This window comes from Onychostoma macrolepis, chromosome 12 (genome assembly GCF_012432095.1).
Source record: "Onychostoma macrolepis isolate SWU-2019 chromosome 12, ASM1243209v1, whole genome shotgun sequence".
Lineage (NCBI taxonomy): Eukaryota > Metazoa > Chordata > Actinopteri > Cypriniformes > Cyprinidae > Onychostoma > Onychostoma macrolepis.
Genome location: NC_081166.1, coordinates 24,870,978 through 24,885,546, shown reverse-complemented (window position 1 = coordinate 24,885,546; position 14,569 = coordinate 24,870,978). Strand labels below are relative to the sequence as shown.

At 37.4% G+C, this 14,569-nt stretch overlaps 1 protein-coding gene across 40 annotated transcripts in view; it reads right to left on the bottom strand.

Annotated features, from left to right (window-relative positions):
• The window catches only part of ank3b (ankyrin 3b), a 198,860-nt gene that overhangs the window by 17,467 nt on the left and 166,824 nt on the right, over nucleotides 1-14,569 (bottom strand). For 19 of the 40 annotated variants that reach the window (XM_058792986.1, XM_058792981.1, XM_058793004.1 and 16 more), the window contains 14 exons: nucleotides 13,654-13,756; nucleotides 13,076-13,120; nucleotides 12,514-12,620; nucleotides 11,654-11,686; nucleotides 10,864-11,088; nucleotides 7,184-7,338; nucleotides 6,637-6,848; nucleotides 5,713-5,920; nucleotides 3,146-3,242; nucleotides 2,784-3,012; nucleotides 2,497-2,622; nucleotides 2,070-2,192; nucleotides 1,624-1,650; nucleotides 985-1,066 (listed from right to left, as the gene is read on the bottom strand). In XM_058792986.1, the coding sequence (XP_058648969.1) occupies nucleotides 985-1,066; nucleotides 1,624-1,650; nucleotides 2,070-2,192; nucleotides 2,497-2,622; nucleotides 2,784-3,012; nucleotides 3,146-3,242; nucleotides 5,713-5,920; nucleotides 6,637-6,848; nucleotides 7,184-7,338; nucleotides 10,864-11,088; nucleotides 11,654-11,686; nucleotides 12,514-12,620; nucleotides 13,076-13,120; nucleotides 13,654-13,756 (1,772 nt within the window). The remainder of the gene's footprint in view (nucleotides 1-984; nucleotides 1,067-1,623; nucleotides 1,651-2,069; nucleotides 2,193-2,496; nucleotides 2,623-2,783; nucleotides 3,013-3,145; nucleotides 3,243-5,712; nucleotides 5,921-6,636; nucleotides 6,849-7,183; nucleotides 7,339-10,863; nucleotides 11,089-11,653; nucleotides 11,687-12,513; nucleotides 12,621-13,075; nucleotides 13,121-13,653; nucleotides 13,757-14,569) is intronic. The other 21 variants (XM_058792996.1, XM_058792998.1, XM_058793002.1 and 18 more) reach the window with 11 other exon arrangements.

Here is a 14,569-nt window from a genome sequence, read left to right as displayed (position 1 = left end):
GTTTTATGATGTGAAATGGAACTGAAGATGAGAATGGTGCCAAAATAAAGATGATCCAAAGAGATTCATGGCCCACAAAGGGTTCACAAAACAAAAATTAACAAAGCGCACACACGCAAAATATGACAATAATAATGAACCACAAAACGTAAAATGGCAAGACAAATGCACAGGACCAGAGTAAAACAATTTCACTTTTGACTTTTGATGTGCTAAATTTTCCTGTGACTGACTACCTTCATTTGCTACAGTGCCTTTTATCTGTTTGGTTTAGAAAAAAAATAAAAATACAGATCCTTCCCCAATTTATGTATTTTGACAAAAACAGAAGACTCCAAAACAAAAAGCATCCTTGTTCCTATGCAAAACATATTATGACAAATGCAGGCTAAATAACTACAGTTTAAAGTTCATAATATTGCTCACATCATGCAGATCTGAGTAACCTTAGTGACAGGCAATTCAGTGCAAACTGTGAAAGCACCCGAGAGAATCTACCTGTGAGTCTTCATGCATTTCCTTCAAAAATGCATTAAATAATTATGCACAATCACAAAGCCAAAAGGAGCAAGACTGGTTGTAAACAGGAATCAAAAAAAGGAAATGATTTTTTACTTTGATGGCATAGTGCATAAAGTTTTGCAAGTCACTCAAAGTAAAATGTTATGAAAGTTTATTCTTGCTAGTGTGGGTAAAAATCAACTAATAGGGTAAATAACATCTCATAAGCACAGGGCAAGCACGGCACACCAACTGAAATACCAAATTTTACATGCAAACTAAACTTTACAAAAAACAAAAACAAACGGAAAAAAACAAGCATGTGGACTCTGTTCATGTATGGTAAGAATGTGCAGATAAAACAATGTTTATGCCAGTTAATATATCATAGATGGTCACAGTAAGTCACATGTTAGCTTTAATCACTCCCATGAATTTGGTTCTCAATATAAGTTCATATATTAGTGAAAACATCACACTCACTCGTTCCAGGCTCGGTCAGATAGCTGTAGCGCTTACGTAAGGCTAGCGATGCAAAGGTATGACGTCGTTCTGGCTTTTCAGTCTGTAACAACAACAAAAAAAATCCTATCAGTTTTCTCATTATCAACCCTGCTTAAAGTTTAGCTAACTCTCTTATTGTTCTTTCCATTATGACTATAATATAGAAAGTTTTTATAATTTTCTTTATATTACTGTACTCTTTACATTGGGTTGGCCTATATAATCTCTATTCTCATCAAAGGAAATCAATGCTACATTGATTTCCTTTAATTCATTCTAAAGGCCATGAAACAGAAAGAATAACTACGATCGACTGGGTCCATGAGATCCTAGGCGCCGATGACCAGTACTTTGTTACGCAATGTAAAAAACATAATAGTTTTTCTCCTCTAAATTAAATTTCATATGCTTTGATGTGTGATCCACCTAAGTCTTGACAGTGTAGGCAACAGTACTTGGTGCATGGATGAGTAAAAAAAATCAGCTTGCAGAAAGTTGCAGCAGCATGCAGTATATGTACTGTATGTGTACCCAAGTTAAAGCCATCTTAAACGAACAAATAACCCAGAGCTAAAGCAACTAGCACACCACATGGAAATGAGGGGACAGCACTATTACCTCTTCCTCAGGATCTGAATCCACATCCTTTTGGTTCCCAAGATGCATTGCAGAAACAGAGGGGATAACGTAATGAAGAGCAGGGGGAAAGAAACATCAGGATGTAAAAAAGGCGATTGAGAGCACACTAAGTAAAAGTTACTGCAAAGCCACAGTGAAGGAACATAAAGGGGTAAAAAATAAAAATAAAAACAAAGCAGAGCCGCAACCACAGAAGCTGTTGAAATAAGCACAAGCCTGTGCACCTTCAGCCAAAGCAAGATCCAAATCAAAAGTGTGATTTGGGTCAGCCACAACAACAACTTGAAAAAAAGCTTGAAACAGATAAAAGACACACTCAGGCAGTTTGAGCCAAGTTTGACCCTTAATGACTAGGAACTCTGCTCTATCTTTCCTGAGTATGAAGATGGCATGATATGACGCAGATGATCAGAGTTCAGCCTTACCTTCTTGAGTCCTGGCAGTGTGATGTTTAAATTACAGATAGCAGTCTGAGAGAGACCCTTGGAAGTTTTGGCCTCTCTGAGGAAGGACACGCGGCCACATGGCTCTTGGCTGCTGTCTCTGACCTGCAGATGACAAACAAACGAATTAGTTCTTAGGTCTGACTTGCCCAGAATCTGCTGGATAATAGCTTGTAGAGAAGCAGCCCTTCTGATGTAAATAAGTACAAGGTTTCGGCTGGAAAATACACAAGAATGCTAAAGAGAAAAGTCACAACATGCAAAGAGCTACATGTTTCTCATTACCTTCTGATATCCCAGGGTCTAACAGAAATTTATGCTGATTTTAATAACAAAACAATTTGGCAGGCAGAATGTATTACTAATGTGTCTAATTGTCATGAAAACGCTGGAAGAAAAAGCGATCTACCTTCACACAGAACGGCAGTCTGTTTTCTTTGAAAGCATAGAAGTTAAAAACCAACTGCTGTCCAGCTTTGGTCAGAGGGGCCAAATTGCCATAGCAGTCCACATAGATAGGCTTCCCTTCCAGCACCTTTAAAACAGCCAGCCATGTCATGAAAAACACATTTTATAAAAATGTTAATGTGCAAAAATCCTAATAATATCTCATAAAATACTCATTTATCTCATAAAATTCTCATTTAAAAAATTAAATGAAATAAAATAAAAATAAAATAAAAACGGATAATGCACCTCAATGTCTTTGCTTCTGGCCACCTCCTCAAAGTTCTCCTGCTGTTCCAGGGTTTTGTCCACTTTGTCGTCTGTCATACAGAAGCACCGCAGACTGGACTCCACAGGGTCATTCATTTTAGCAAACACTACAAACTTGGCCATGTAGGGCACACAGATGAGCTCTCTGTAGAGCTGGGTGGCCAGTCCTACAGTCTCTGGGGTCTGATGGCAGTCTGCAAGCCAAAACCTGGACACAAATTTAACAGTTGCAAAGCTTAAAATGTGAGATTTTGATAATATGCCTTAATATTTTCTAGAATTAGATCTGAGATATTGAAAACTGATTTAGGCAGAGAGAAGTTTCTAAGTTGTTCTTGTACCTGGCAGACACATTTGTGGTGAAGGACACACAGTCATTCATAAAGGTGAGAGGTGTAGTCCCAGTGATGTCCTCCCACTGAGCCGGCGATGTGCCACCTGTCACGAGATGTTTTATTAAAATGATTTTTATATTTTCTTAAGAAAATCTGAGTGCTCAAATAGAGATCAAACAGAGATGCACTGGTTGACTGGCCATCAATTTGTTGTTTTTGTTTTTTGCAGGTATGTTTTATGTAGAATACTTTTTCTCAAAGCTAAATTCAGAAAATTAATTTAGTTTTTGTTTTAAATCGTCATATTATACATCCTAATTGAAGTCAAAAACAACTGCTCATACTACATGAATGTAGCATCTTTGTTTGGATTGTGATTAATTTGCAGTGATTGCCTCTATCTTCAAATGGCTAATAGACGTTTCTGTTTAGGGCCAGTTAGGATTGAAATAGAGCAAATAAACATTTTGTTCTTCTATAAAGAAAAAAAAAAAACTACAGTCGGTATCAGAATTGGTCTGCTTGCTCGTAAAAAAATCTTAAATCGGCCATTAAAAAATTATAATCAGTGCATCCTAAGAGACAAATACTGTAATAGAGAAGTTATGAGTTAAAGCCCATCCACACCAAGGACTATATCTATAATGCTTACTAAAAAGTTTTCAGAATTGTTATAATTCTGTGGGAGATGTCCAAACCACAACTACAGGTGCTGGTCATATAATTAGAATATCATCAAAAAGTTGATTTATTTCACTAATTCCATTCAAAAAGTGAAACTTGTATATTATATTCATTCATTACACATAGACTGATATATTTCAAATGTTTATTTCTTTTAATTTTGATGATTATAACTGACAATTAAGGAAAATCCCAAATTCAGTATCTCAGAAAATTAGAATACTGTGAAAAGGTTCAATATTGAAGACACCTGGTGCCACACTCTAATCAGCTAATTAACTCAAAACACCTGCAAAGGCCTTTAAGTGGTCTCTCAGTCTAGTTCTGTAGGCTACACAATCATGGGGAAGACTGCTGACTTGACAGTTGTCCAAAAGACGACCATTGACACGTTGCACAAGGAGGGCAAGACACAAAAGGTCATTGCAAAGAGGCTGGCTGTTCACAGAGCTCTGTGTCCAAGCACATTAATAGAGGCGAAGGGAAGGAAAAGATGTGGTAGAAAAAGTGTACAAGCAATAGGGATAACCGCACCCTGGAGAGGATTGTGAAACAAAACCCATTCAAAAATGTGGGGGAGATTCACAAAGAGTGGACTGCAGCTGGAGTCAGTGCTTCAAGAACCACTACGCACAGACGTATGCAAGACATGGGTTTCAGCTGTCGCATTCCTTGTGTCAAGCCACTCTTCAACAACAGACAGCGTCAGAAGCGTCTCGCCTGGGCTAAAGACAAAAAGGACTGGACTGCTGCTGAGTGGTCCAAAGTTATGTTTTCTGATGAAAGTTAACTTTCATCAGGGTCCCAGAGTCTGGAGGAAGAGAGGAGGCACACAATCCACGTTGCTTGAGGTCCAGTGTAAAGTTTCCACAGTCAGTGATGGTTTGGGGTGCCATGTCATCTGCTGGTGTTAGTCCACTGTGTTTTCTGAGGTCCAAGGTCAACGCAGCCGTACACCAGGAAGTTTTAGAGCACTAAATTGCTTCCTGCTGCTGACCAACTTTATGGAGATGCAGATTTCATTTTCCAACAGGACTTGGCACCTGCACACAGTGCCAAAGCAACCAGTATCTGGTTTAAGGACCATGGTATCCCTGTTCTTAATTGGCCAGCAAACTCGCCTGACCTTAACCCCATAGAAAATCTATGGGGTATTGTGAACAGGAAGATGCGACATGCCAGATCCAACAATGCAGAAGAGCTGAAGGCCACTATCAGAGCAACCTGGGCTCTCATAACACCTGAGCAGTGCCACAGACTGATCGACTCCATGCCACGCCGCATTGCTGCAGTAATTCAGGCAAAAGGAGCCCCAACTAAGTATTGAGTGCTGTACATGCTCATACTTTTCATGTTCTTACTTTTCAGTTGGCCAAGATTTCAAAAAATCCTTTCTTTGTATTGGTCTTAAGTAATATTCAAATTTTCTGAGATACTGAATTTGGGATTTCCCTTAGTTGTCAGTTATAATCATCAAAATTAAAAGAAATAAACATTTGAAATATATCAGTCTATGTGTAATGAATGAATATAATATACAAGTTTCACTTTTTGAATGGAATTAGTGAAATAAATCAACTTTTTGATATTCAAATGATATGACCAGCACCTGTATAACGATAATGACACAGATGAACAATATCGTTGGAATCAAGCTTGAGCATTTAAAGCAATCGATGACATACAGTACCCACTGCATGCAATTATGACTAACAGAACGATATTGCGTGTTGGTGTGGACAGTAATAAAGTTATCATTTTAGTTATCATTCTTCTTGTTGTTATCAGTTGCTATGCAAACACCAATATAGTGAAATGGAAGTTTAATGAACTGTTAAAAAGATTCTATATTTTATTATACATCGTTATTTTCTAAAAGTCAATCCTACCAGTTATACTGCAGAGCAGGCGCAGGCTTGGTGTCGGGTCTCCTTTGTAGCCATTCACCACACCCTCTCCAGACAGTGGAGGCACAGGTATGGTCATGGTGATGGGCTTATGGAACTTCCTCCTGCGAGGCTCCACAGTCACTATAGGGCTGAAGGTGGCACGATTTCCTACGATTTTCTTCACAGCATCATCCGGAACAGGCTGGGCCTGTTAAGAGAAAGCAAGATCATTTAAATTAAACATCTACACAATGAGCTTTATTAAAGTGTGCAATTTCTGACTGCTAGCATCAGCAAATGGGAAAATCATGCTTTCCCAAATAATCCCAAAATATGCCCAGTCCTAAACTCGCACCATTGTTAAGCTAGTGTTGTTGTACAACCCGAATTCCAGAAATGTTGGGACGTTTTGTTTTTTTATTTGAATAAAATTAAAACTAAAAGACTTTCAAATCACATGAGCCAATATTTTATTCCCAATAGAACATAGAGAACATAACAAAGGTTTAAACGGAGAAATGTGACACTTTTATCCACTAAATGAGCTCATTTCAAATTTGATGCCTGCTACATGTCTCAAAAAAGTTGGCATGGGGGCAACAAAGGGCTGAAAAAGCAAGAAATGTTGAAAAGATTCAGCTGGGAGAACATCTAGCAACTAATTAAGTTAATTGACATCAGGTCTGTAACATGATTTTTGAAGTGTGCTGCTACTGCTACAGCAAGAACTAGCCAAGTATTTGAATGTTGAGCAGCTAGCTCATTGGCTTCCGATACAGGAGCGAACCAATTAGCTGTACCATGTGATAATGATGTAATTATGTCAGATTGAGTTATACCTATTGGACTGCGCCATCTAGAGTTTCATGCCCTAACTTTGGATATATATAAAGGAAATTTAGAATTATTTGGACAGTTGTCTACCTGCAGTCCAACTCTGATCTTCTTGGTAAGCGCACCCTCAGGGAAGGAGGCCTGGACCAGAGGTACTGTCATGCTGGACAGAAGCCCTCCATCTGGACCCATCTGATTACTCTCCTGTTTGATCCGTGATACCACCGCAAAGTATTGTGGGAAATCCTTTGTGATGATCCGGCAGATACGCTTCTTCTCCAGATCTGATGTGCTGTCAAGCTCTGTAGAGTACACAAGTATTATGTGAGTTTGATTTCAGGAAGCATTTAAATTACATATCTTGCAGTGGTGATAAATGTGTTGCTATGTGATTCTAATGAATGTGTAACCCAAATGTTCATTTAATTTCAACACGTTTGTGTGTGTCCCATGCTGTCTCTAAATTGTATTGTTTGTAAATATCTAGGCATTATATCAGACATTGGCCATCCTGCATTCTAGATATTGCCATTACCTCTAAAAAAACTCACGTCCGTCGTGCACTAAAGGCTTGTCTGAATCTCATTATACACTAGCAAGGTCAGTAACAGTGCAGATTTAATAATCATCATTTTACCTTCATCCATGCCATTGAGGAGCTCAATGAGGTCTTCAGATTTGCAGTCATAATGATGCTCTTTCCAGGTCTCACCGTTTTCGCTCCTGAGCATAATGAGCTCTCGCTCTGTCCCTCTCAAGGACCCAAAATGTGGGATCTCCACAATCACAGGGCTGTGAAAACACATCGCAGGCCTTTATCAGTGGAACCTCTCAGACTAATAAATGCGAGACGACGAGACACACAAATGCCGATGATGACTTTAGTAAATGGCGATAACGAACATTCATGGAACATTAGTGCAAAAGAGGGGCACTTGGCAAATGCATCTGATATTAATACAGGTAAACGTTAGTGGTTCCTATTCTGAACCCAAGAGGACAGATGCAGGAATGATTGTATCAATGTTTTAGTTTAGCATAAGGTTTTTTTGTTGTTGTTTTTTTTTTTACCAAGCGTCACTGCTTCATGCTTTGAAATAAAAAATGTCAAACAAGTCAGATGCAAAATAAAGATGCACAAAATCCTATTCTTGTTTTTATTTTCATTAAAATATCTAACAAGATAAACTAATTTTTAGACAGCATAGTTTATTAATATATATGTATATATATTTATTTTTTAAATCTTGTGATATTTCAACTTATATCACAACTTAAAATAGATGAACAGATGTTTAAGAACAAGACACGGCTTGATTAAGGAAATTTGTAAATTTGGCAAAAAATTCACTTTTGAAACAAGCAAAACACCTAAATAGAGCAAAACAATCCTAAAATCAAGCAAAACAATTGCCAGTGGGATAAAATAATTAAAAAATTCTTTAAACAAGCACAACAGTATATATAGCCAATGGAGATATGAATTGACCATAAATCTAATCAGAAATGCTTATAAAATGATCAAGCATTAAGCAACCTTAGTGCATCTTAAGAAATTATAAGTTTAGAAATTAATTTATGTGGTCTTATTTCAAACATTATATCTAATAATATATTTTTTATTTCACAGAGTCATTGGAAGGATTCCAATACAGTTCAACTGGTAGAATGCTGAGATCGAGGGTTTAATTCCCAGGAAACACAAATGCTGATAGAATGTGCACTTCAGGTCAAATGAGTACATTTAATATAATCAGTCTTGGATTATAAGCACAAAACCCATCAAGGTGGATAAAAGTGTGAATGCTATTCATTTCTTTATTTAATTTGCTTCTTATTTTAAGATTAGTCTATATTTGTTTTCCTTATTCAAGATGCAAATGCTCAGAACAAGGTGACTCATTTTAATTGCATAACTGCAGTCTTCACAGTAATTGTTTATTTTTTCTGTTAATTTTTAAGCATTTCTGTCTAAGTTTAAGATCAAATAATATTATTTGTGGCGAGAAATGTATGCCTTTTTTTGCATATCCCATTGGCAGGTTCTACTTTAGGAAACTCTTGCTGTATTTTCTATTTAAGTCAGCTTTGCTTGTTTTAAGGACATTTTCTGCAGTTTAGGGCATTTACTAAAAATGAATTTGTCAACGAAACTATTACAAATGAAATGCGACCTGTTCTGGCCAGTATGTTATAGGCCCTACTCTAATATGGAGCAATTAAATCAAATAGCTCATGTAACACAATGGATAAAAACAGTAACATCAGACAAATGTGGAATCATGGAAGAAAACATTTAATGTGTAGACAGAGAAGGTACCATGGAAAATTTCATGCCTGAAGGCCCCAGACTCAGACCCACTAGAACTGTGAGTTAAACAGGGCATATTAGACACTAAACGGCCTAATCCAAATACCATATATACTCCTCAAGAATATTCTGCGAGTGACCCTTCCCTTAAATAAACACTGATACCTTCTCTAAAACTAAAAGGTCAAATGAAACTGTCTCTTAGCATAAAAACACAGGGCTAAGGCAGCAGCCATGACTGCAGACACTCATGCTCACCAAGCACTGCATAACCAGCCCAAACAGCCAGTATGAGTCACTTTCAGCGATGTGTACATTCACTGAAAGCTAAAAGGAAAAGGTGTAGATGAACGTAAAGGAGGAAACAAAGGAAACATCAGCTATGGCGTCAATAAAAGTAGTAGCTGAAATCAACATGAAGTGCTGTGACTTCACTAAGCACACACTCCTACCCAGAAAATTTTGTTCCCCGTGGCCCGAGCTGCAGGATTCGGCTAATGTAGCTCTCGCCCTCGCTAAGAGGGGGGAGTTTTCGAGGTAGATGGAGTTTACTGAATTATATCCATGCAGCATTTAGAGGAACAAAAAGGAGGAACAACTTGTCATTCCTGCAGGATGGGAGACTAGCCCTAGCGTTGTAATGTTTTAGTGAGCTATTGCTCACCCTGTTTCCAAGTACAGCGCCTTGTTCCAAAACCTTGTGAGCTTTCTTGCATCTACCATGCATCCAAAATGACATGAGTAAGTTATTGGGAACACTCATAGGCAACAACTCATATGTACAAATAGTGCACAGGAGACCCAACTAACAATTTATTTCAGCAGGGTTTGCCATTAGCCCTCTGTAAATCTAACAGCGTGGTGCTCTAATAAACATAAAATACATCAACACAAACAATGGTTAAAACAGTAATTTTTATTGAATACATTTTCTCTGGCTTTGTCCAATGGATTCTGGGATTGTGTTCTTCATGAAGAAGGAGAGATTTTGGCCAAAACGTAATAATCTCAGAATGCAGCAATCCTTTTTTTTTTTTTTTTTGGAACACGCCTAGGACATCTTAAGCTATTAAGCAAAGCTATTTGCTATATTTTATTTTATTATAAGAATTTTTTATGCAATGGTCTGTTTCGTGATTTTGCTTCCAAAACATTCTTTCAGACTAATGCAAAGAAAAACTTGTTTTTAGGACACTTTATCTGCTTGCATCTTTAGTCTTCAACTATGACTCAATATGACTTCTATTTTTTCTGATGCACTGAGCCAGAAATCTCCACTTCAGTGGCACTTACAAACTTTAGTTTCATTCCTAACTATATTTATGGTGATTTTTATTTTATTAAAAATTTTTCTGGCTGCTGAAAGTATTTTCTGATTTACAGAGTGAAAAAAAGATATCCAAAATCCTGTCTTTAAAAATTCTTTAATATGTCAACAAAATTACATTATCCAATTACGTTATCTAAAATCCTTTATCCAATGTTCAGATTTCTCTTCTCTAAATGTATGCAAATTAATGCCTACATAACTAGATAATGAATCTTTTGCTTATTAAAAAAAAACAAAAAAAAAACAAAAACAAATCACAAAACATAATTCAAAACAATTGTCTTAAAAGTATATTTCACTCAAAAATTTAAAATGTTGTCTATGTAGCCAGCTCACCAAGTTCTAGAACAGAGCCAATATGTGTCATTTAAAACACTTATTACTAAAATGGTGGAGCTCTTTCAGCAGTCCTCAAGATATTTACTAGTGAACTTTGACGACCTGCAGGATCCCATTGTAGGAAACAGAGTTAAGGAGAGGGTAAAGTCAAGGTGCTTTACCGTATATCGCTGAGTCAGTGTCACGTAACAGGGCATTGGCATGACAACAATGATGGGCAAAGCTGCTCTGTGTCACTGCTGAAACACTTCACTGACACACACTACCAAACACAGATGGTTTCCATGGAAATGATAAGAAAAGGCTGGAGTGAAACAGTCGTGAAGGTGAAACCTACCCCAGAAACTGAGCCCCCGCTGGGCCCACCTCCACCAGCCGGCTCGCCAGCCCCTCTCCCTCCACCATGGGCGGCAGGGATGCCAGCTTGTGTCTCTTGACCAGACGGCACGTGATACGTGTTGGCGCGGTGCACTTGCGGGGTGGGATGATGATGCGCATGCCATTGTGGCGACTTCCTCGCATGGAACCACCGCGGGCGTCCACCATGAAGCTCACCAAAAACCTGTGGAAGGAAAATGATCCAATAAGAGAAGATAAAGAGAGATTCAGCATCTTACAGGCTCTCAGAGAAGAGTTGTCCCATGCTGTGACAAAAACACACTCGCAAACAAATTTCAGAGAGAAAATCAGAGAAGAAGAAGTGATCTGGAATCATTCCATGCACCTGGTGAGAAGTTAGTGAGGTACACAATGGTCGGATATTTAGCCATTATATTAACAAAGACAGTTACAATTAGTTTACAGTAAAGGATCAGAATTCAACAAAACTGTTAACGTGTTACATTGTAAATCTTTTATTTGCATTTGTATTGCTAAAACTTTACAATTTTACCATTATAGTATATACTGTAGTACATTATAATAAAATTAATAAAAAAAAAACATAAGTGGCAATGATATACATGTGTACAGTAGGTCTTATGGTTTGTTTGGCTTATGAAGATGTTATCAAATAGTGATCTATACTGATATATTGGCCTGGGCTGCGTTTCCCTAGAAGTTGAGTTGAGAAGAGCAACAACACAAACACAGGGAGGAAACACTGTGATCACACGATCAACCGTCACCTGTTGTCATACTGAAGGGGTGAGGGAGAAACGCTGCAAAGAAACAAGTGGAAATAGGGAATATGGGGAAATCATAAGTACTTTAATATTAGCACTAACACATTTTGATATGATTTTAAACCACTGAAACGCAAGAATAGAACTCAATTCGGCACTTGTGTGATGTGCAAATATCCACAGCACATTCACAAAAAGCTGCCTCTCATTCAGCATGCAAATACTGAATTGAGTTCTCTTTCGCATCTTCTTGCACTTGAATGGACAAATACCCACAAAATTATATCAAAATATCCTCGTAAACACAGTCGGTTGTGTCTTAAGTGATGTAAACGGTTGAGAAAGAAACGGCATGTGTAACAGTATATTAGACCTGTGCTTTAGGTCTTAAAGTGATAGCAGCCTAATACTCCTGCTGCTGTCTGTGCCACAGAAGGCACGGATTAAATATGTTTGATATCTACATGTTTGACTTGATATCTAAAACTAAGAATCATTAAGAATCGGAAATGATAAGCATAATTGGAATCGGAATCACTAAGATTCAAACAATACCCAACCCTACCCTACCCCCAATTCCCTCTGGTATTCTGGTCTGTAGAAATGGATCCCTCATGTAATGCAAGTATGTAGGATTTTTTTTCGGTTTCTCACCTACCCAAAATCCAAGTAATAGCACACTTCTTCAGTCTCACAAATGAGATACAATTTGCACTGAATTTTAAGGCAAAATCAAAGAACAAACTGGTGTGATGCCTTTTTGAACAAAACCAGTTAGTTTCACAAGCTCAAAACAGCTTGCCAAGGTGAACTTTCTGAAAAAGTTTGAAGTATAAGAATAGTAACGGTGATGTTGGCTTTACCCTGAATGGACGGGGCTGGAGACCAGGTTCACGTTGTCCAGAGTGTCTGGCGTCCAGCTATAGCGTCTCATTGAATCTGCGTTGTAATCTTTTGCTAAAGCCAGGTGCTGAAACACAAAACATGCTTGTTCAGAACTGAACATACTACTCAAATTTCCATTCACTGCGGTTCTGTGGTGAACCACAGTAAACGGCCAGTGCTTTCACAGTCCTCTCATATGAGACTGAGACTCTGCGCTCTGCTATTAACAGCTCAACCACACAATTATCACCTCGTCTTGTGGTTGATGATGACAATCACAATCAACAAAACAACATGCAGGAGAAGTATTTCTAGGTGGTTGAAGATAATGGAAAAATACCCCTGATGCAAGACCAAAACAGCCAAAACAATGTGAAAAGCTAAGCTATAAAAATTCAACGGACAGAGAAAGGAAAGAATCTGGTCTGAAAAGCAGAGCATAAAAGAATAATAAATGCATCTTGTGGAGCAAAGCTCATGTCTGCCTGCATTGGGTTGTGGATTAAGAAACAATGCAGAATTCCTCAATGCATTTTATACCTTATAATGAGAGTCAACAAGGGTGGGCATTTCTCTACAGACCCCCTGAAGCGTTTGAAGAGAAGAGACAGATTCAAAATCACTCCAAATGCACTGATCAACAGTGATAGACAAAATGACTTCAAGATCCTTAACAATAATAAATAAATCTTACTTCACATTGACTTACATTATTTGACTTTTCATCACTCAAAAAAAAAATACAGCTATTGATATTGATTATGCCAGTCATATTTGCATACTGAATTGTGATAGGCTCTTATCAAAGATCTGTTACATTTTGAGAACAATAAGTGTCCTTAATTGTATTAAATGTGCACTTGTCTATACTTCAAAACTTAAAAGTATATATTTAAAAAGCTTGTATTACTTCAGGAAATGAGAATATAGTTTTCGAGTCAGGTATGCTGAGTTGAATTGGTGCAGAGAACATTATGGTCTGGGAATGGTCTGAATCTGAGCAACATATTGCTCAGATTCACAAATGATGAACTTCCACATGACATAAAACTCAAAACACCTCAAGACAGCACACAGGCAATACAGAATCTGAAAACTCAAGGAAAAAGAGGGCGTACCGTGTCCTTGTTCGGCGCCAGGATCTCTTCAATCATCATGCTGTCACGGGTGAAGGAGCTCCGGTTGAGTGTGTTGGACCTATCCGAACTGAAGGAGCGCAGACTGTTGGCATTTACATTAATACCATACAGTGCGGGGGAGTGACAGTGAAATACACACAAAACACACACACAAACACACACACACACAAAACAAAAACACTCATTAATGCATGCAACTTCCAGGGAAATTGATGTACAATAGCCAAAACAAAGATCAAACCCACAAGAGAGACATTTGTAGTGGTGTGATGGGTTAGACACTGAGAGAAAACAGGAGAATAGATGTCTAGAGATGAATTAACAGATGTGCAGCATCTTAAATGATACGCTGGTGAATATTTGTAATGACTGAATGAATGACTGTTTTTCAAAACTATCTAATTGGTACTTTGTTAAACCCCACTGTTAGTAACACATTATTAGACAAACTTTTGTGCTTTTATAAAATAAATCTATAAGGAGGATCTGTGTGTTTTGATAAAATGGATATTTACAGAAATTAACCAAAACTACTTATAATAGTTAGAGAGAATAAACATGGTACTTCTTTTCTTTCCAAATCTTTAAATACATGCAGAACATCAGTACGAACATCTATATTTGCTTCAAATTAAATACTTCTAACCTAACATTTAATTTCATTTATGCATTGATTAGTCACTGTGGTGTCAATAGAAAAAAATTCTATCCAATACAATAGATTGATCATATTAATAATGAGTCAATAATGTTGTGGCTGATTATCTAACAATTTTATGATTTTGTATAGATAAAAATAAAGCACTTTCAAATACTTCTCTTAAATATTTCAATTGAATTTAGGCATCAGCATTATAAAATACGATAAAGATATAGATTTCCTAAAAGTGTTATT